General features: G+C 44.5%; 1 protein-coding gene across 1 annotated transcript in view; it reads right to left on the reverse strand.

The window, feature by feature from the left end:
* BLNK (B cell linker) overlaps nt 1-23,116 on the reverse strand; it is a gene marked incomplete at its 5' end in the record, with an annotated part of 82,148 nt that overhangs the window by 32,370 nt on the left and 26,662 nt on the right. The window contains 3 exons of the mRNA XM_079717590.1: nt 2,178-2,334; nt 6,900-6,940; nt 22,395-22,444. Of these exons, the coding sequence (XP_079573716.1) occupies nt 2,178-2,334; nt 6,900-6,940; nt 22,395-22,444 (248 nt within the window). The remainder of the gene's footprint in view (nt 1-2,177; nt 2,335-6,899; nt 6,941-22,394; nt 22,445-23,116) is intronic.

A 23,116-nucleotide genomic window follows, 5' to 3' on the forward strand; every position in this document is an offset into this window, starting at 1 on the left:
TTAAGGGCAGTGATTCTCAATCCTGCCTACACATAGGAACCACCTGGGAGCTTTAAAAAATGCCAAGGCCCCACTCCAGACATGCAGTTTGAACTTCTGGGGAGGGACCTGGTATTATAGGTTTTAAAATTCCCCAGGTTATTCTAAGGTGTATTCAGGGTTGCAACTACTTATCCGGATGAACCTATACGTTCCTCCTCTTAATGATGTCCTCGAATCATGGGGAAGTCGTGAGTACCCCCTGGCCCAGGACCGTCCTCACCAGGTGTCAGGGAAGGAGTCCAGGCTCTGAAGTCAAGGGACCTGCATTCAGTCCCCTGCTCTCCACCCACCAGCGGCACTCCTTTGGGCTGCTTCTTCATTATGTAACCTCTCTGGGACTCACATTCCTCATTTTTAAAATGAGGATCGTAACTATCCACCTCAGAGAGTTATTGTAGGGATTAGGGAGAAAGCAGCAAGGCAGGAGGAACACTGTGTCTGGCAGAGCCGATGCCTAATATACAGAACTAACCTTACCTGCATAATGTGGTGGAGGGCTTAGGCAACAGGGAGCCTACCCGGTTGATCTGGGAGCACACATTCTGACTGATACACTGTAGGAAAATCTTCGCATAGGAATAAGCTGGTGGGTTCCCTTTCCTGGAACCAGCCCAGGCGCTTACCCTGGCTTCCTGCTCCTTCCTTCTGCTATGGCCGGCCCCTAGCTTGGTACAGCTGCCCCTGCCTCTGCCTGACCCACTCTGCTCTCCTCCCGGCGCCTGCTCCAGCCCTCGGCCCGCGCTTCTGCCTCGTTGAGGGTATGTGGTTAACTTTACACTTGGTGCCTCCTTCTGGTGGCGTAGCTGTGTTCAGGCACAAGGCATTTATCTACTTTCCTATGCCTATGACTGTCAGTTTTTGTAGTTTTATTGGCAGCTCTTGGAGTTTACTGAGATTTCTTAATATAAGATTTAAGCCCCTCAGAAGGAGCAAAGCATAGAAGACAGGCTTCGAAGAGTATGACCTGGAATGAGCCACTTAACCGTCCTGAAGAGCGGTTTCTTGGTCTGTAAAACGGGCCTGACGCAGCCCCTTCCTTCCCAGGGTTGTTGCGATGGTTGAACGAGGTCACGAATTCGGTTGCGGTGTGTGGAACAGAGCGGTGACGGGCACGGGCTTTGGAGGCCGCAAGGCCCGACTTGCATCCCAGCTCTGCCACTTATAAACCTTGGCCCAGTGAGTTCACTCCTCTGAGCCTCACTTTCTTCCTTTGTGATTATCAAGAAGGTGAAGTAGGCCATGACTGTAAAGCACTAAGTTGTAAACTGTAAAAAGGCTGGGAGTCTGCCTGGTCTTGCTTGCTGCTTAGCATAGCTCCAGCACATAGTAGGTCCTCAATAGATGTGGCACAAAGCAGGGGCAGGACCTGGTACCCTGTAAGGAGGAAGCTATCCTCAGGGAAAAGGATCACTAAACCCTTTACACGTAGGGATGCTCTGGACGACTCCTAGCCTCACGGGGATCACGTGGACACTCTCCCCTCCTCACCTTGCTAAACTTAGTCACTGTTAGAATGGAACACAGACTTCTTCTTGGGGGGGGGCGGGGGGGCATTAAAAGCTACACTCAGGCCTGAAGGCCACACCTAAGACTCCTCCTTTTAACCAATAGGCTAATTCCAGGCTTAGAGGGCTTCACCCCGTCCCCTCCCCCCAATTAAAACTCCACAGTCCAGACTCAGTGTATCTGTACAGCCTGCCAGGGTGGGGCGGCAGTGGGAGGGATGGAGGAAGGAGGGGCCTTAGCAGACACTGGGATCCCTGAAGGTCATCCTGGTTCCATACAGCCATCTCAAGAGAAATTCCAGAACCTTGTACGCAGGAAGCCAGAAGAGAAGAAGGGACTGATCTTGGGTTGATTTCTCTGGGGACTATCAGGAATTGAAGTGGGGTGGGGAGCCACAGGTTGTGCTTGTTTTATCTTTTGCCTGTTTTCAACATTCCCAGTTTAAGAAGGATACCCCCTCCCTTCCCCAAAGGGCAAGCTTACCAGCGGGGGCTCCAGTGCCTGTGAGTGACCAGATGACCCACATGGAGGTGGTGAGAGTGGGAGGTGCCCACCATCCTGCTACCTTGGCCTGCCCCGCTGCCTGCTGCCCTGAAGGCCGAGCGCCCAAGGTCTGGGTGGGGACTCACCTACGTACTCATCCCTGGTAAAGGGCAGGGCCCGGTGAACTGTCCGAGTCTCCTGCTCGGCGGGTGGTGGCTCGTAGCTGTCGTCCCCAGTCTCCTCGGCCGGCAGCACATACATATCCGAGTCGGAGTGCTCATCTGGGTTTTCATAATCGCTGTCCTGCAAGTACAGATACCATGCTCAGTGCCCTACGTGTGCTTAGGAGGGATGGAGGGACGAGAAAGCAAGGCTGGGAGGGGTCGGCTAAACAGGGTTAGGCAGCTGTTAGCGGCAGCCCTGGTGTTGAAGCCGGGCCTTTTGTCTCCAAAACGTATCACCTGGACTACTATCCTGGGGGAACGCATGGACCTCTAACCCCAAGGGTGGCTGAATTCTGTATGTCTGCAAAGAACAGCCAGAGATAAAATATATTATAAGAAGACAGAAAAAGGACCCAATAAAATAGAATAACCAAATAGGTTTTATTAATCATGAAGGTTGATGGTTGAGGAAAATGTAAGTGTAATAAGAGAGGGTAAGGAGAAGCTCAGGAATACAGACACCTTTAAGGAGATAAGGTTTGTTTGTTTTAAACAGAGCTGGACAGTTGCAGGGACAAGGGCTTCAAATTGACTCAGAGCCCATTCTCTTTCTTTTTGTTTGTTTTTTTTTCATATAAATTTTATTTAAGTCCATATTGAAAATACGTTGAGTCAGTCTAAAGTTCCAACAGTTCACAAGGAGGGAAGTCTTCCCAGCCGCTCAGTTCCTCTCCCTAGAGGCAAACAGAGTGACTAGCTTCTTGTGTGTTTTGTTCAGAGATAGTTTATATGTGTAGCACACATACGTATATTCATATGGAGGAAATACTTGATTCAGGACTTAAGAGGTCCTCTGACCTCTGTGCCCACTGCCCCCTCACACTGCCTGACATGATACTCGATCCATACATGATTTTCGGATGAATCTATGATGTACCTGCCTTTTGGCCTGTCTCCTTTCCATGGCAATTGTGTAACATTGAGGCAGGTATAGTGTTTCCTTCATTGCTGTGTCCTCAGGGCCCATGACAAGGCCAGCACATGATAGGCACCCAGGATGTTTGGGACAAATGAAGGAATCAGTGAGTGAGCACTGTGCTTTCCTCCTCAGTCCGAAGGGAGAGGCGGGAGAGGAGAGGAAGAGGGTGAGGAGTGGGATAAGGAAAGAAAAAGGAGGCTGAAAATAGAGCTTTTCCCGAGGTGGCTGGAGGAGTGGGGGGAGAGAGAATAAAAGGAGGAAGGAGCCCAAAGGAGGGTGCTTGTCCTTACCCTGGCATGGGGGAGCCAGGAAGGGACAGGGAGAGGGAGGAGGTAAGAAAATTCCTGTAGGGGGGATTTTCCCAAACCCCTAGGTCAGAAATAGCAGATGGGAATATGAAATTAGGCTGAATAAAGTAATGATAATAGCAATGATTATTATTATAACTAACATTTCTATGCACTGTATACCTCACTGACCCCTCATCACAATCATATGAGATAGTTTTTTAAAAAATCCCATTTTGCATTTGAGGAAACTGAGGCCCAGAGGAGTTGAGTAATGTGAGCCTGCAGTCTGGGCTCTGGAGAAGCCAAAGACTATTTCCAGGCTGGAGGCCTGGAGGTGGAGTGGAAGTGAAAGTGTGGGCCGGGGGGAGGCTTTAACAGGGCAAGACCCTGGCTTCCCAAACCAGGGACTCTCTTCATCCAGGCCAAGGACCCAATTAGTGCTGTTGCAGCATCCCAGGGAGACATCAGTAAGAGCACTGAGAAGCAGTTGCTTTAATAGACATTCAGAAAGTGAAAGAACCAGTGGGCAGCCAGACACATGTGCCTGAGTGGGGAAAGGTTTGGGCATCCCACTTTGTTTCAGTTTTCGTGGAGCAGGGACTGGCTTCCTAGACTTAATTACCTGGAGGCTGAGGATCAGTGTGCATCCCGGGGAGGAGTCTGGAGTCCTTGCAGCCCCTCCGGCACAGCAGTCTGACTGAGAGGACCAGGTTGGCAGAGGTGGCAGAGAAGGTAGAAAAAGAGAGATCCCATGTCAGCTGTTCCTGGAAGCCGTCCTCTGACACTGGGCTGCCTACCAGACTGTGCCCCCACGAGGACCGGACTGAGACTATATATCCAGGGCCCAGCATGGGACCTGTTGCAGGGTAGGTGCACACCCAGCATACTTGGAATGAATGAATGCACTGAGCTGCTGCCTGGGCTCTGAAGGGACTGAGGAGGAGGGGATGGATGCTCAGGAAGGGCTGAACTGGCCCTTCATTTGGAAAGTCTTTTCTGTGGGAGATGCACCACAAGCCCCTCCTACTTCAAGCACAGTAGAATGTGTTGAATGTCTTTTCATCAAGAGAATTAAAAGGGAATCTATTCAAACTTCTGAGAGTTTTAAAAAATCCCCTCCCCCCAAATTATTCTAAATTATGACAAACAAAATTCTTTTGTTAATTAATTAATTAATCCATTCATTCATTCATTCATTCAATACTTGAGGAAGTACAATACTTTGGACAGTCTAATGGGAACTTTGAAGAAGGGAATGTGTAATCAGACAAAAATCTTCTCAAATTGTCCATTCCTTCATTCGTGTAATCAATATTTATTGAGCACCTACTATGTGCCACCCATCATGCTTGACTCAGAGCACAGTCCCTGGCCTCAGAGTGCTTGTATGCTAGCATGGGAGACCAACAGCAAACAAATAGTGAATAATAAATAAGTAAATCATCAAACAGATAAAATAGATATGCTTGGTCATAGATGCGCTGAGGGAATGATCAGGTTCCTGAGACAGAGAGCAAAGGGAAGAGGGATTCTGTCTTGGAGAGGGGTGCTGGAAAGGCCTTCCTGGTGAGAAGCAGACACTTAAGCCAAGCCTGAAGTACAAGAAGGAGCCGACCAAGTGAAGAAGGATGGGGATACTCTGGTTTCTCCTTTCTTCCCCTCTTCCTTCACCTACTCAAGGACCATGAGTCTGAAATAGCTGAGTTAGGCAGGACCTCGACCTGCTGTAGGGACTGAGGGCAGGCCTGTGTGCCTGGGCTGGGATGAGCAACCCCTGCTGAGGGGGTGCAGGGAAGGCTAGACAGGGCTGCAGGGGTCGGATTTCATTAGGTCTGGAGGCTTTAGCAACAAGCCTGGATTTCATTCTATGCACCAAGGGAATCCAATAAGGTAAAAATCGTGAGTGAATGTTCAATCAATCCTTACTATAGCTGGTCCCTTCATTTTGGTTGTTTAACTCTGGGGACACAAGTCATTCCCTCCTCTTCAGGCTGATTTTATTTTGTGTTTGCTAGGTCCCCACCTTGTCTTCTTCCAGCCAGCGAGCTCAGTTTTCTCGGTTGCCTGGGGGATGTTGGTCCAGTGTCTTAACTTTGCTTCCGCTGTGGCCGTGTGTGTGTGTGTGTGTGTGTGTGTGTGTGTGTGTGTGTGCCTCCAGCAGGGGGCGCAGCTGCAGTGCTTCTGAGGGATCAGTACTGCTGGGCCCTGGGAGGCTCTCCATGCCTAAGTGACCCACAGTGAGGCCACCTCACTCCTTCTTTACAAAAATCTTTTCTCTGCAGTTGGAACGGGAGGAACTTCCGTCTCCTGATACTCTGAATAAACTCCAGGTGATGTACACAGTGCGGAGCTGGGCTCAGGCTCAATTCTGGGCACTGGACAGGAGTCCTGGGTTCTCATTCTACTGGGACACTGAGTAATTGAGAGACTGAGTAATTGAGAGAGGCAAGTCATTTTCAGGCTCTTGGCCTCAGTTTCCTTATGGGGTATGTGGTTGTGTGGAGGCCCTCTTGGATCCCTTCCAGATATAAAGCTCACAGACTGGAGCAGCCTAACATTCTGCATGAATCTGATATGTGAGGAATAATCATTGTACAGAAAAGTTTTTAGGATGTCTTGTCTCTATAAGATTCAGCCCCAAAGAAAAGTGGCCCCTGGGGCCCTGTGGGTTGCAGAGCCATCTTGAAGGGGTTCACAATTAATTCTGACACACCACTCCAATGGCATCATGGTCAGGGAGAGCCCTCTCCATCTGTGGCCCCCAGAGTCTGTTCATATCCTCTTGGTCACAGCAAGCCCCTTGAGTTTTAAAAGTCTGCTTCTGAGATCTGAGAACCTGGGTTTGAATTTTGGAATTGCAATTACTTAAACTCTCCATGTCTTGGTTTCTTCACCTGTAAAATGGGCAGGGCTGATGTCCAAACTGCTTAACAGGTAATCCAGCCCAGGTACTGACCATGACCTTAAGGAGTGTCTTGGAGACTCCCCGATGGGCAAAGCATTCGCTCTTTAGTTTGTTTAGGGCTCCTGGCAGGAACCAAGCAGTGATGGGGCACTGTGGAATTCAGGGCAGAGGCATTTCCCAACTGATTTGGAAATATTCAAGCATTTTAACATCTGTTTTGGCTGTGCTGGTGAGTACTCTGAATACCAGCAGAAAATGGGGATAAGAATGCCTACTCATAGGGCTGTCATGAGGATTACATGAGGGAATAAGTATGAAGCTCCTAGCCTGGCACGTGGTGGTGCTATCTCAAGTCAGCCGTTGTGAGGTTATTGCTGCCCTGCCTATGGGTGGCCCTTCTAGCCCAGCCATCTCCCCTCCATGATGGGCAGCTGACCACCAGCGTGTCATTCAGAAACAAGGCTTTAAAAAGGCCTCCCAGGGGCCCTGATTGAAATGATACCCTTCTAGTCCCAGGAACAAATACTTACAAAGTCATCTGACCACTGCTCCTCTTCGTCAGCTGGCCTCTCTGAAATGGCATGTGGGAAGCAGAATGCACAAACATAAATCTCAGCTGGCCAGCTCCACCCTGTCCACAAGCACCCCGAACCTGCCTTCTCTGCCCTTGAGCCACCTGCTGCTATCTACGAGGCCTTGAATGGTTATTACAGTCACCTCATGTTCATTCCTTTCAAATCCTTTTCTAGTTTGTTTTTTTAAAGTCAGTTCTCAACAAAAACCACATTCAAAGAAAGATAGACAAGATGAAAAGGCAGAGGGCTATGTACCAGATGAAGGAAAAAGATAAAACCCCAGAAAAACAGCTAAATGAAATGGAGATAGGAAATTTTCCAGAAAAAGAATTCAGAATAATGATAGTGAAGATGATCCAGGACCTCGGAAAAAGAACGGAGGCAAAGATCGAGAAGATGCAAAAAATGTTTAACAAAGATCTAGAAAATTAAAGAACAAACAAACAGAGATGAACAATACAATAACTGAAATGAAAAATACACTAGAAGGAATCAATAGCAGAATAACTGAAGCAGAAGGACGGATAAGTGACCTGGAAGACAGAATGGTGGAATTCACCGCTGCGGAACAGAATAAAGAAAAAAGAATGGAAAGAAATGAAGACAGCCTAAGAGACCTCTGGGACAACATTAAATGCAACAACATTCGCATTATAGGGGTCGCAGAAGGAGAAAAGAGAGAAAGGACCCGAGAAAACATTTGAAGAGCTTATAGTTGAAAACTTCCCTAACATGGGAAAGGAAATAGCCACCCAAGTCCAGGAAGTGCAGAGAGTCCCATACAGAATAAACCCAAGGAGAAACACTCTGAGACACATAGTAATCAAATTGGCAAAAATTAAAGACAAAGAAAAATTATTGAAAGCAACAAGGGAAAAATGACAAATAACATAAACTCCCATAAGGTTAACAGCTGATTTCTCAGCAGAAACTCTACAAGCCAGAAAGGAGTGGCATGATATACTTAAGGTGATGAAAGGGAAGAACCTACAACCAAGATTACTCTACCCAGCAAGGATCTCATTCAGATTTGATGGAGAAATCAAAAGCTTTACAGACAAGCAAAAGCTAAGAGATTTAAGCACCACCAAACCAGCTCTACAACAAATGCTAAAGGAACTTCTCTAAGTGGGAAACACAAGAGAAGGAAAAAGACATACAAAAACAAACCCCCCAAAATTAAGAAAATGGTAATAGGAACATACATATTGATAATTACCTTAAACGTGAATGGATTAAATGCTCCAACCAAAAGACTCAGGCTTGCTGAATGGATACAAAAACAAGACCCATATATATGCTGTCTACAAGAGACCCACTTCAGACCTAGGGATGCATACAGACTGAAAGAGAAGGGATGGAAAAAGATATTCCATGAAAACGGAAAACAAAAGAAAGCTGGAGTAGCAATACTCATGTCAGATAAAATAGACTTTAAAATAAAGAATGTTATAAGAGAAAAGGAAGGACACTATGCAATGATCAAGGGATCAATCCAAGAAGAAGATATAACAATTATAAATATATATGCACCCAACATACGAGCACCTCAATACATAAGGCAACTACCAACAGCTCTAAAAGAGGAAAGCGACAGTAACACAATAATAATGGGGAACTTTAACACCTCACATACACCAATGGACAGATCATCCAAAATGAAAATAAATAAGGAAACAGAAGATTTAAATGACACAATAGACCACATAGATTTAATTGATATTTATAGGACATTCCATCAAAAAGCAGCAGATTACACTTTCTACTCAAGTGCGCATGGAACATTCTCCAGGATAGATCACATTTTGGGTCACAAATCAAGCCTCAGTAAATTTTTAAAAATCGAAATCATATCAAGCATCTTTTCTGACCACAACGTTATGAGATTAGAAATCAATTACAGGGAAAAAACATAAAAAACACAAACACATGGAGGCTAAACAATACATTACTAAATAACAAAGAGATCACTGAAGAATTCAAGGAGGAAGTCAAAAAATACCTAGAGACAAATGACAATGAAAACACGATGATCCAAAACCTATGGGATGCAGCAAAAGCAATTCTAAGAGGGAAGTTTATAGCTATACAAGCTTACCTCAAGAAACAAGAAAAATCTCAAATAAACAATCTAACCTTACAGCTAAAGGAACTAGAGAAAGAAGAACAAACAAAAACCCAAAGTTAGCAGAAGGAAAGAAATCATAAAGATCAGAGCAGAAATAAATGAAATAGAAACAAAGAAAACAATAGCAAAGATCAATAAAACTAAAAGCTGGTTCTTTGAGGAGATAAACAAAATTGATAAACCATTAGCCAGACTCATCACGAAAAAGAGAGAGAGGACTCAAATCAATAAAATTAGAAATGAAAAAGGAGAAGTTACAACAGACACTGCAGAAATAAAAGCATCCTAAGAGACTACTACAAGCAACTCTATGCCAATAAAATGGACAACCTGGAAGAAATGGACAAATTCTTAGAAAGGTATAACCTTCCAAGACTGAACCAGGAAGAAGTAGAAAATATGAACAGACCAATCACAAGTAATGAAATTGAAGCTGTGATTAAAAATCTTCCAACAAACAAAAGTCCAGGACCAGATGGCTTCACAGGTGAATTCTATCAAACATTTAGAGAAGAGCTAACACCCATCCTTCTCAAACTCTTCCAAAAACTTGCAGAGGAAGGAAAACTCCCTAACTCATTCTATGAGGCCACCATCACCCTGATACCAAAACCAGACAAAGATACTACAAAAAAAGAAAATTACAGACCAATATCACTGATGAATATAGATGCAAAAATCCTCAGCAAAATACTAGCCAACAGAATCCAACAACACATTAAAAGGATCATACACCATGATCAAGTGGGATTTACCCCAGGGATGCAAGCGTTCTTCAATATATACAAATCAATCAAAGTGATACACCATATTAACAAATTGAAGAATAAAAACCATATGATCATCTCAATAGATGCAGAAAAAGCTTTTGACAAAATTCCACACCCGTTTATGATAAAAACTCTCCAGAAAGTGGGCAGAGAGGGAACCTACTTCAACATAATAAAGGCCATATATGACAAACCCACAGCAAACATCATTCTCAATGGTGAAAAACTGAAAGCATTTCCTCTAAGATCAGGAACAAGACAAGGATGTCCACTCTCACCACTATTATTCAACATAGTTTTGGAAGTCCTAGCCATGGCAATCAGAGAAGAAAAATAAATAAATAGAATACAAATTGGAAAAGAAGAAGTAAAACTGTCACTGTTTGCAGATGACATGATACTCTACATAGAGAATCCTAAAGATGCCACCAGAAAACTGCTAGAGCTAATCAATGAATTTGGTAAAGTTGCAAATACAACTTTAATACAAAAATACAAAATTAATGCACAGAAATCTCTTGCATTCCTAATCTCTTGCATTCCTAAACACTAATGATGAAAAATCTCAAAGAGAAATTAAGGAAACATTCCCATTTACTATTGCAACAAAAAGAATAAAATACCTAGGAATAAACCTACCCTGGGAGACAAAACACCTGTATGCAGAAAACTGTAAGACACTGATGAAAGAAATTAAAGATGATATTGACAGATGGAGAGATATACCATGTTTTGGGATTGGAAGAATCAATATTGTGAAAATGACTATACTACCCAAAGCAATCTACAGATTCAATGCAATCCCTATCAAATTACCAATGGCATTTTTTTACAGAACTAGAACAAAAAATCTTAAAATTTGTATGGAGACACAAAAGACCCCGAATAGCCAAAGCAGTGTTGAGGGAAAACAACGGAGCTGGAGGAATCAGACTCCCTGACTTCAGACTATACTACAAAGCTACAGTAATCAAGACAATATGGCAGTGGCACAAAAACAGAAATACAGATCAATGGAACAGGATAGAACTCCCAGAGATAAACCCACGTACATATGGTTGCCTTATTTTTGATAAAGGAGGCAAGAATATGCCATAGAGAAAAGACAACCTCTTCAATAAATGGTGCTGGGAAAACTGGACAGCTACATGTAAAAGAATTAAATTAGAACACTCCCTAACACCATACACAAAAATAAACTCAAAATGGATTAGAGTCCTAAATGTAAGACTGGGCACTAGAAAACTCTTAGAGGAAAACATAGGAAGAACACTCTTTGATATAAATCACAGCAAGATCATTTTTGATCCACCTCCTAGAGAAATGGAAATAAAAACAAAAATTAAAAAATGGGACCTAATGAAACTTCAAAGCTTTTGCACAGCAAAGGAAACCATAAACAATATGAAAAAACAACCCTCAGAATGGGAGAAAATATTTGGAAATGAATCAACAGATAAACGATTAGTCTCCAAAATATATAAACAGCTCATGCAGCTCAATATTAAAAAAACAAAGGGAAGAGACCTAAATAGACAGTTCTCCAAAGAAGACATACAGATGGCCAAGAAGCACGTGAAAAGCTGCTCAACATCACTAATTATTAGAGAAATGAAAATCAAAACTACAATGAGGTATCACTTCACACCAGTTAGAATGGGCATCATCAGAAAATCTACAAACAACAAATGTTGGAGAGGGTGTGGAGAAAAGGAAACCCTCTTTCACTGTTGGTGGGAATGTAAATTGATACAACCACTATGGAGAACAGTATGGAGTTTCCTTAAAGAACTAAAAATAGAATTACCATATGACCCAGAAATCCCACTGCTGGGCATATACCCAGAGACAACCATAATTCAAAAAGACACATGCACCCCAATGTTCATTGCAGCACTATTAACAATAGCCAGGTCATGGAAGCAACCTAAATGCCCATTGACAGACAAATGGATAAAGAAGATGTGGTACTTATATACAATGGAATATTACTCAGCCATGAATGACGTTGGGTCATTTGTTGAGACATGGATGGGTCTAGAGACTGTCATACAGAGTGAAGTAAGTCAGAAAGAGAAAAACAAGTATCGTTTATTAACGCATATATGTGGAACCTAGAAAATGGTACAGATGAACCAGTTTGCAGAGCAGAAATTGAGACACAGATGTAGAGAACAAACGTATGGACACCAAGGGGGGAAAGCGGCGCGGGTGGGGGTGGGGAGTGTGATGAATTGGGTGATTAGGATTGACATGTATACACTGATGTGTGTAAAATGGTTGACTAATAAGAAAAAAAATTTGAAAAAAAGAAAATAATGTCAGTTCTCAACGTGTTAAGAAAAGTCTCACTGGGGCAGAGAAATGGTGCATCTGACCCTTATATGTCTTTGTCAAGGGACATTTTTGGGACCTGAGAGTAGCAATCCATACTGTGCTGCTTCCAAGGATTTCTTTGAGTCAATATGTGGATGGTGTAATAGGAAGAGCACTGAACACGGAGTCAGATAGACCTAAATTCTCATCCAGGATCTGTTTCTAACTAGTTGGAGAGTAGGCAAGAATATCTAACATCTCTGGGCCTCAATTTTCCAGATCTATAAAATAAAATTCCGGATCTCTAAAAGGGAGTAACTTTTATGATTCTCTCTGGCTCAAATGTTGACTTTCTTATAAAAAAATTTTTTTCTGGTGCTTTGCTACATGCCAGGCAATATTATCAGAGCTTTTTACTCACTTAGCTCTCTCAAAAATCTTATGAGGAAACTGAGGACTAGAAAAAATAAATCATTTGCCAAAGGTCATATAGTAAATGGTAAAACCAAGGGTTTAGCCCTGGAGGTTGATTGACTTCCAAGTGCATGCTCTGAACCCCAGCGCCATGCTGCCTCATTGTCCTTGGGCTCCAGGGTGCAGGCAATGTCTTAGGCTCCACAGGGTGTATAAAAATGGATGTGACAGGTCTTAAGTAGCTTATGATCTTGAAGAATATAATACGTCTGGATTATGACAGTCAAGGAGACTATTAGACCCCTTTCCCTCCAAAACATGTGTAGAGTATGAGAAGCTTAGCATCAATCCCATCACATAAACTGACCTTAGAAGCTAAATACAATTCACTCAGCGAGACACAGGTTCCGATGGCAGAGTGGCTCTGATGACTGCACCATAGAGCATTCCATCTACCCTCCCACCCCACTGAGCAGCCGCGGCTAGAAGGCCTGGTGGATGGTCCCTGAATCCCCCAGAACCTCAGTGGAAACTTTTCTTGCCATTTCTATCCCCTGCCACAGCAGATCACTGACTCCAGATCCAGGGGGAGTCCACAGAGGCACAAGGAAAAGAATTATGGAGCTGAAGTGGGGGCCAGAAGGAAGTCTTTGGATCAGGGTGGCCAGATTTTAAGCAATGGCATCAACAGCACCCTCTCTAGGGAAAAACATGATGATAGGCTCTAAGAAGGAGCTTCATTCTACAAGTCAAACGTGAGTCAAACTTTGACATTAACAGAAAATAATTCTTATGAAATTATTCTCTGGGTTGACTTATACCAAATTATAGTGTATTCTGATCATTAGGTTTGCCAAGAAACTCTAGAAGAATAGGTGAATAAGTCCTCTTCCCAATATGCCACTACTGGAACAGTGGGGGAATAAATTTCTAATACCTTAAGTTTGGGGATAACTGAAGGTCAAAACATAAGGCAGCAAGATGTTTTTGTTTCAATCATTTACAATAGAAACCTTTATAAAATGCTTTTATAAGACACACTTCCCTGCCTTGGTTCACTCCTTTTCTCAGTCAGGCAGGGTCTACTTTCTGATTCACTGCTGGTGAAAGCAGTTGCAGCCATCGTTTAACTAGTTTTCCTGTCTCCATTATCTTTCCTCTTCAATTCATCCTTCCGACCGTTTCTGATTATTTTCTTAAAATAAAGGTTGGATCATGCTGTTCCTTTCCTCAAGAATCATCAGTGGCTCCCTATGGAATAAAGTCAAGCTTCTGTATCAACACATTCAAACGCCTGAACCTGCTGTCCCTCCATTGTCTCCTCTTGCAGCCGGATCTTCCTTGTTCACGTCTAGTAATACCAGACAGCTGGTTCCTCCATCCTGCACTTTTGACAGTTCTCTGCTCTGCTAGTGCTGCTCCCCCAGCCCATCTTCCTTCTTCCATGGAAATCCCTGTCATCCCTCCTCCATAAGGTCTTTCCCAGCCCCTCTGGTCATAACCCATCACCTTCTTCCTCTGAGCCCTCGTAGATGCTGCTGTCCCCTTGTGGCATGTACTTCATTCTTCCCTGTGCTATGACTAAGTTGTTTGTGTCTCTCTGTACCGAAAAGCAAGACCTACTTAATTTATCTTTGGGTCTGGGTGGCATTTTGCATTTGTAGTTCTGCATTAATAAAAGCATAAACTGATAAATGTGTTGAATGGGTGACAATGAGATAATAATAATAGATTCCATCATTGAATACCTCCTATGTGCTGGGTGCTAAGGGAAGTGTTATAAGTGTATTTCTTCATTTATCCTCAAAACAGTACTATGTGGTAGGTGCCATTATTATCTCTGTTTTACAATCGAGGAAACTGGGGCTAAGGCACATGTGTCTGAGGCACATGGCTGGTGAGTATGAGGGTTGGATTGGAGGCCAGGCTGTGTTGGCTCCTGCAGCTGAAATCTCATGTGAACCACCTGGCCTTCCACTAAGCATTCAGATAAAACCAAGGAGAAACAAGCATGGCCCAATCCAGGCATTGTGGCTCATCGAGGCAGAAAACAGAGAAAAGCATCATGTGGTCGAGGTTATTTGATTGGCCACCCACCCTCTCCCAGCCACATCCATCTTCTGGTCCCACAGGCAGCTCACCGCGTCACAGTCATAAAGTCACAACCTAGCAAGCCACTGCCCAGACCGAAAAGCGTAACAATCCAAAGTATTAGATCCAAGTAGTGGGTGGTTTTCCAGCATCTCGGGGAGCCTTCCAAAGTGTGTGGGTAGTGGTTTTAGAACCAAGCTCCCTGGGTTCAAATCCTGGCTCTGCTCTTTACCACCTGCTTGGCAATGGACCAGTGCTTTAATTGTTTAAAGCTCAGTTTCCTCGCCTGTAAAACAAGGATAAGAATAGTGCCTGCCTCATGTTTTTATGAGAGTCAAATAATGTAATACATGTGAAATGCTTTGCAAAGCCTGACACCCATTAAGTGCTGTGTTAATGTTATTCACTGTTATCTTAATAAACCCTCAAAACGATACCAATTCTACTTCACTGTAATGGTAACCACGCAGTATGGCTACCACAAAAAGTGGATCCAAGAAAGCCTCTAATGTAGTGAATAAAATTTTCAGGAGGGTAAGTTCAAGTTGAATATAGGCCCAGTGGTATGGGATTGCAGGCCCCTGTGAAGGAGCTGAGTTGCTGGTTGGGCCTCCTTGTCAGGGAAAGTGTCTTCTGTTGTGCTGTGTACCTGGTTTGGGGGTTATCCTCTATTTACTGTGTCATGATCCCATGCTACACATCCTCCCCTTGCCAGGCCCAGGTTTTGCGATTCCTGTGGCCCTCCCACGCCTGAGGGCATAGACCTGGCACTATGAGACATGTGAGAATGGCCAGGATGGCTCCATCTCAGCATCTGCTCCAGGCCAAGAAATGCAGGATTTTGAGCTTGGGCCCTGGGGTTGGACTGTCTTGCTCAAAATCCTGATTCTGTTATTTTCTAGCAGTGTGACCTTAGGCAACCTGTTAACCTCTGGGCCCCAGTTTTCTCATCACTAAAATGGACATTATTTTTAGCACCTGTACCATAGGATTCTGAGAGAATGAAAATGAAATAGCACATGGAAAGTACTTAGAAGAGTACCTTACATAGAGTAAGGGCCCAGTGAATGATGGTTATTACTATTAATTTACTTTCTCTGTAATTCTCACAGTAACCTGTAGGATAGACATTCTTATCTCCAGGTAAGGAATCTGAGGCTCAGGGAAGTTACAAAACTTTTCTAGGTTCAGTGCTTAGGGGGCAAAGCCAGGATTCCGACCCAGGCCTAAAGGACCTCAAAGGCCAAGATCTTCTCACCAAGCCAGCCTCTACAATGGAAATAAAAGACCTAGAGTCTAGAGAAACAATCATGTATCAGAGTGAGGATGATCCAGGGTGGTATAAAATTTCCTGGTGAATGTCCCAGGACCTGATCATAATGCCAGGTGCTGGGAGAGTTTAGAGAAGGGTGCACTGAGTGAGGGCTGAGAGGTTACACAAGGCTGTGTGCCGAAGGAGGGACTGAACTGGGCCTTAAAGGACGAGTGGGGCTTGGGCAGGAGAATGACGATAAAGGAGGGTGTCCCCCTTCCACCCCCAACACAGGGGTTTTTGTATCAGTCCCAGAAGCACGGCTTAGCCAGTGGAGGAAAGGGACATCCGTAAGGCACAGGTGCGCACAGAATGGCCGAGCTGCACTGGAGAGTCACAGGGAACTACGCCGACAGGTAAACAAAGCTCAATTTGTTGCCAGCCAAGGGGATGCTCCAGCCTCAGTGGGCACTGCATGTTCTGGTGACAAGCTGGAGACGGGGGCGCTGACGAGCCTGGTGTCTGAGTAACACAGGTGTGAAGAGACAGAGGCGGAACCAGACTGGGGGTCTTGGGAATGGGTAGGGATGGCTGGAAGGACAATAAAGGACTCTGTGTTGAGAGCTTGAGGGAAAGGGTGAAGGAGAGGGTGTGAATTCAGTCCTGGTTGGGGGTCATCAGGAGCACCAGAGACCCTGGGCGGACCTGGTGGCCTCCCAGCCTTTGGCATTGAGAGGTGCACTCCACAGCTGCATGCAAACACACAGCCACGCTATGGCCCTGATTCCACTCCAGAAGCAGTGCTCTCGGCCACTGGGCCCTGGGCATTTCCCCTCTTTGTGAGCTGGTGGTGGAATGCAGGAAACCAGTGGGAAGACTTGCGGCAGGATGCAGGAAGCAAAGAAGGAAGGAGGGTAGTCTAGCTGTGCTGGTGGGACAGACACAGGGAAGGAACAGAAAGCAGAACCACAGAGGCTACAGGGGAGTCAGTGAGCTGACAGTCCCACTGGATACACCCGAGAGGAGAAAGAGATGTGACTTAGCATGGGGAGCTGAGGCCAAAGCCAGATCCAGGCTGGCTAGAGAGGTGATTTGCATCTAAATATTTAACGTCTTAGAAATTCCGTCTGTCTGTATGTTCATTCATCCTTCACAGGGCCCTGCTGATGAGTGTGGGTGTGCAGAAATGGGGGACACAGTACTGGTTTAGTCATCAGCTGGCTGTGTGACCTGGGGCAGTTACTGTACCTCTCTGGTCTCCAGTTATCCCTAACGTGAGAAGCTTGAATTGGGTGATCCTTCAGGACTTTCTAGGTTTTAAAATACCTTTGAGTCCAAGTTTCACTCTTCTAGTCTTAGTTCCGTGAGGCAGCACTGATGTTAAATACAGCTCTCCCTATGCTCAGCTTTGCTGGTACCACCAGTTAGAGGGTAACCAGGGAGACAAAAAATCAAATGAATGCTGGCTTCACTAAGGACACCAGGACGGGGCAAAAACAGGTTGTATTTCACTCTTTTGTAGACAGAGGGTTCTTATGCATAGTCTGTGCTTCTGTGGTGGGCATTTACCCAGCAATCCCTGTCTAAGTATATTTCTTTGCCCTGAGGTCTCCCCGCTTTATCATTGATCCGATCTCTTCCCCAAACGTTATCAGTGGTGGGAGGAGAAGGTGGACATCCTGGGGACATGACAGCCCCTGGCTGTCAGGGCCCTAGGGTACAAGGAGAGAGGCCTTGTTCAGTTCTGACCTCTCAGGGGCTTGCAGAGTGACCAGTGGGGCTTCTGCAGTGACCCCAGAAGACTCTGGGGGCACCACGACTGATCTTCCCTCCCCACCCTCCCTCTCCAGCCAGACCTTAGACTCAAAGATAGAGGAGGCTGTTCAACTCTGAAAGTTCAACAAGCAGGTGTTAATGTCAGAGGCTCTGGGGCTTTCAGAATAGTAATTAAGAAATGCCCCAGAAAAGTGTAACCATCCCAGCTTGGGTCAAAGGGAGGAAAAATGGAAGCCTGGGGTGGGTCTTCTTTTTAGTGGCTGCAGTAACCTTGGACAGGTTACTTATTGTTCCTGAAACACATTTTCCTCATTTGTGAAACTGAGATAGTCATTTCTACATAATGTGCTAATGGGAGATTAAATGAGCTAATGTCTGTAAAGAGCTTAGCATAATGCCCAGGACAGAGTAAACACCCAATATGTTTTGGATATCTTCCCTTCCCACAACAAAGCCAGCTGCGCAGGAGTAATACAGTTTGCTCAGTGGACCGTGAGCTCCCTGAGAGCAATGTTCCCTCCTCAGAGACCAAGTAGGGTTGTGAGGTCTGAAGTGAAAGCAACAGGCTGCACCCTGGCCTGACCTGCATCTGTAGGAGGTCCAGGCCTCCATTCTTTGTATAATTCAAGCTTTGTCCTTACACACTCCACTAGAGGGACTGTGGTTACTCTTTTGCTGACCTCTGGGGGGCGCTGGCCCTTTCCATCCTCTGCTCTCTGAAGGTCAGCATCACCAAGGTCAACACACTCTCCAGCTTGGCTTAAAGGGTTTGGGAAGACATTTGCTTCCGGAACTGGAAAGAGGACATAATTCCAGCATCCAGCTGAAACAGGTGGGACTGTTTCAGAAGCCTTGGGTGGATCAAATCTGCACAGACCTCCAGGGAGCACTTGATAGGCTTCCTGGGCTCAGGAGGTCTGGTGGGCTAAGGTCTCCAAGCACCGGGGCCTCCAAGATCCTTGAAGATGCTATAGGTTCAGGAGGAACTGTCAGGGTTGGTTTCTGAGGCCCCAGGCTTGCAGCTGCGCAGGGACCCTAAGGCTCAGGTAAAGTAGCTGGAAATGCTCCTGGGACATGAGTTGGTGGGGGGGCAGGGAGTGGCAAAGGGGGTACTAACTGCAGGTGATGATGGTGGTTTTGCCAAAAGGACTTTTCCCAGGGATTGAGTGTAAGAGCAGGGAGATCAAGCAAGGCCGTATTGGTCTGGTGAAACAATAGGATGAATTTTAGAGATTCTGGAACTTCAACAAATTTGTCTTTCAGTTCAGGAGAATCAATAAGGACAGAGTTGGTGGTTTATAGCAGAGTTTCTCAAACATAAGATACATTCAAATCCTCTGGAGTTCTTCTTAAAATGCAAATTCTGATCCAGTAGTTCTAGGGTGGAGCAGAGATTTTGCATTTCTAACAAATTCCCAGGTGATGCTGTTGCTGCCAGGCTAGGAATTACACTTTGAGTAGCAAAGACTTAGAAGACCTGACTGGGCCAGGTTTCTGTGTTCCAAGAGAGTTTAAGTACAAATGTACTGATGTCAAGACTATTTGGGGGGTTTCAGGGAAGAGAGCAGGTGTCTGAGGTCAAGAAAGGGAACTTCTGAGCATCAAGGAGATTGGAAGAGGCAAAGTTCTAAAGCCAGGGAAGGTTAGGAGAGACTTGCTTCATCACTGGGCCCTGGCTCCCAGGACTTGTGTTTCTGCCAGAGTGTTGAGTATTTGCTTTGGCGGCAAACTAACAGATCTTCTGGTTCAGCCCTGCATGATCTAGAAAAGGAGAAAGGAGTGAGTTGTCCAAAGTTACACAGCCATTTAGTGGCTAGGCATTGAAGGACCTTGTACGCAGGCTCAGTAGTTTGCAGTTCTTCTTGTTGATGATGTAGAGCCGTGAAAATATTTCAGCAAGGGTATTTCAGAACAATTCCCTGGTGGAGGTTGAGAGGACCCCGTGGAATTAGGAATTCAGGAGACTACTTAGAGGTTTTTGTTCTAGGACAAGCAAGAGATGACCAGGGTCTGAGCTGTAGCCATGTAAAGAGAGAGGGGCAAAAATATTTGAGGGACACTTAAAAGAGAGAATTAATAAGTTTTAGAGATTAATTTTTTTGTAGAGGTTGAAGGAAGAGGAGGAATCAAGGGTGATCTCCAGTGTGTGTGGGTTAGGCAAAAGGGAGAATAAATCATGAATGCTCCCTGTCTTCTGCCCAAGTAAAAAGTAGAGGAAAAGAAGGGGCCTGGGTGAGAGGATGAGCAAGGAGACAGTTGAGTATGCGGAGGCCATCAGGAGACATCCATCCTGAAGTCAGATAGATCGAATTGCCTCTGACCTCCTAATGTTTGTGTCCAGCATCTCCAGTGCTGCTGGGTCATCTACAAAGTGACAAATGTTCCTCCTAATTCCCCAGGATTCAAATTGAATGTCACCATCTCAGAGAGACCTTCCCTGACTGCTTAAGTTGTTCCCTTACCCCATACTGATTCCCTATCACTGCATCTGCCATGTTCCTTCACAGCAGTTACCATGTTTGGTAATTTGTATTTACCTGTTTATGTTCTGATTTATTACGTGACTCCCCACTAGTCATTAGGCACTTTAAGGTTGAAGACTATATTTTGTTCCTTATTATATATCTAGTACAGTGAGTGTCAAACAGGACACTCGTGTAATATTTGTTGAGTGAATCAAAAACTGTGTGGTATGGCTGAAGCACCTGGAGATGTTTATTCTAGAGAAGAAACCATTCGAAGGACCTCACTTCTTAATTCTATCCTTGAAGTTGCACAGAACAACTCTGTTTCCTCTTTTTTTAATATTTAAAAACTTGCACTGTGTGGCCACCCGGAGAGACTTAGGAAGCCACAGGAAATGGATTGCATCTTCATCCCTCCAGGGTTGTCTCTCCATGACCAGACAGGCTTGGGAGGTCATCACAGGAGGTGTCCAAGTGGAAAGTGGGCCTTGTGTGTGGTGCATGGTGGGGGAGGTATCTTTAAGCATTGGGTTGGATGTTAGATTATATGACCTCTGGGGACCCTTTAAAACCTGAGACTCCATGATTCCATATTTTCCGATCAAACCTTTGGGTACCTAACAGGTTCAGTCTGCTTTGATTTCTTTTCTTTTTTAGAACTTGGAGGGGAAAATGTATTTGTCCTCTTTAACTTTTCTTTTTTTTTTTGGCTGCACCGCTCGGCTTGTGGGATATTAGTTCCCCAACCAGGGATTGAACCCGGGCCCTCCGCCAGGGAATTCCCTCATTTGCTTTTGATTAAGTAGATTTTAGACAAGATTGGGTGTGTTCAGGGTGGTATGGCCATAGACAAATAAGGTAGATTTTAAAAGTCAGGACAGGGTGTTTATTCTTTAGCTCCAAATTGCAAAGGAATCCCCTAATCAACTGTCTAGGCTTGTTGACTGATTGGCAATGTGAAGTCAATAAATACTGTGTGACCTAGTGAGTTCTGGAAAGTGACCAATGGGTCAGTCAACAGACTTGGTATGCTGGTCAGCATTTCTGAATGTGATAAGATTTCATCAGTGCCCAGGAGGAACTCAACTACCTGATTTAATGCTATCTTGATCAGTGGCAGAAAAAAAATAAAATAGGGCTTCCCTGGTGGCGCAGTGGTTGAGAGTCCCCCTGCCGATGCAGGGGACACGGGTTCATGCCCCGGTCTGGGAAGATCCCACATGCCGCAGAGCGGCAGGGCCCGTGAGCCATGGCCGCTGAGCCTGCGCATCCGGAGCCTGTGCTCCACAATGGGAGAGGCCACAACAGTGAGAGGCCCACGTACCGCAAAAAAAAATAATAATAAAAATAAAATAAAATAGTAATCATCCTTTAAGGTTGTGATTTGGTTTTAGCTGTTGCCCTATAGAGGAAGAGTCTTCATCAATGTCTGTAGCCTTGTGTTTTTCACTGAGGGCTGTATAAATCTGTCCATATCCAGGACATCTTTATATTTAAGCCGGTAGAAAGAGATTTTAGACTTATCCTCCCAATGCATCTGTTCTAGAAAAGGAAAGTGTGGTGGATAGTTTACTTAGTTTACTGCTGCCATAAACACTACCAATCTCAAGACTAACTTCTCTTCCCTGACGAAGTTGATCTTAGGTGGAATGGGATTGCAGGGCTAAAACTTGGAGAGCACTGAGTAAATATGTGCTATCAGTAATTTATTCCACACCCCTCCCCCCCACCTCACTAACTCTCAAGTATCTATTTTAACAATTCTTTGTCTAGGAAGCCTTCCATTCCCCACTTTCTGCACATTCTCCACCTCAGATTAGATTAGGTACTGCTGCTATGTACTTCCATAGAACTTTGTGCTTCCCCATCACGCTGAATTGTAATTGCTTTTAATATCATTTATCTTCCCTTCTAGACTATAAATTCTGTGAATATGGAGATTATATCTATTTTATTTTCACAGGGTTTCTACTAAAACCTTGTATGTGCCTGGCACATGGAAGTTGCTTAGTACATACTTGATAAATAGGTGAGTGGATGTATGGATGTATGGATGGGTGGATGGACTGAAGGATTACTACCTCCCCACTACAGTCAAATGCCTAATAGATTTGGTCATTCTTAAAATTAGGATGGGCTCCTTTTGTTTTCAAATGAGTAGAACAGTGTTCACTTTTCAAGAAGTAACTGTGAATGTTAGATTCGTCTAGAGTCCAAGTATCTTAGAAATACTCTTACCTGAGGCATAGTCCCTTCGCGGAACACTTGGAGGTGCTTTGACTTTCAGCCTGTAAATAACAAATTAGACGACTGGTCAGTGAGTAGGACAACTGTTGTCAAGGTCCATGATATAAGCATGTTTAGAGATAATGGATAGATAACTAATAGAATAATAGCTTCTTTTGGACTCATCACATTGAAAGACTAAATGTACTGTAAACATAGCGAAGCCATTAGTCAACGATTTCCCACCTCTCCCCATCTCCCCAGTGTGGCTGTGACTCGTCAAAAGTGAAGTTGGGAGGTGAAAGGGCTCCGAGAGGCCAGAATACATGTAAGCGCTGAGCTCAGAGGTTCAAGGAAGGTAAATGTTGATTGGTTGATAGGAAGGGAAGAGAAGATGAACTCTATTTTAACAAATAATTTAATAAACACTTTAAATAATAGTAAAAAATTAGCTATAATCAACAGTTTAGCTGTAGCTTGGACTGAAATTATTTTTGTACTATTGAAAAAATGCCAAATAAGTGAGCAGTGAGTGTCTCCCTGTTGGGGATTGTGATATTTAGATTAGAAGTTGAATGTTTCAAGCACTCTCAAAACTGCTATCTTTATGCACATATAAAATGTTCTGAATATTCACAATGCTTCCACACTCATTAAAAGGAGAAAACTAAAATTACATTTCAAAAACGTATCCCAGTTTTTAGGCTTTCTACAAGTTCTGACAACACTTTCTC

Source organism: Hyperoodon ampullatus (assembly GCF_949752795.1).
Source record: "Hyperoodon ampullatus genome assembly, chromosome: 1".
Lineage (NCBI taxonomy): Eukaryota > Metazoa > Chordata > Mammalia > Artiodactyla > Ziphiidae > Hyperoodon > Hyperoodon ampullatus.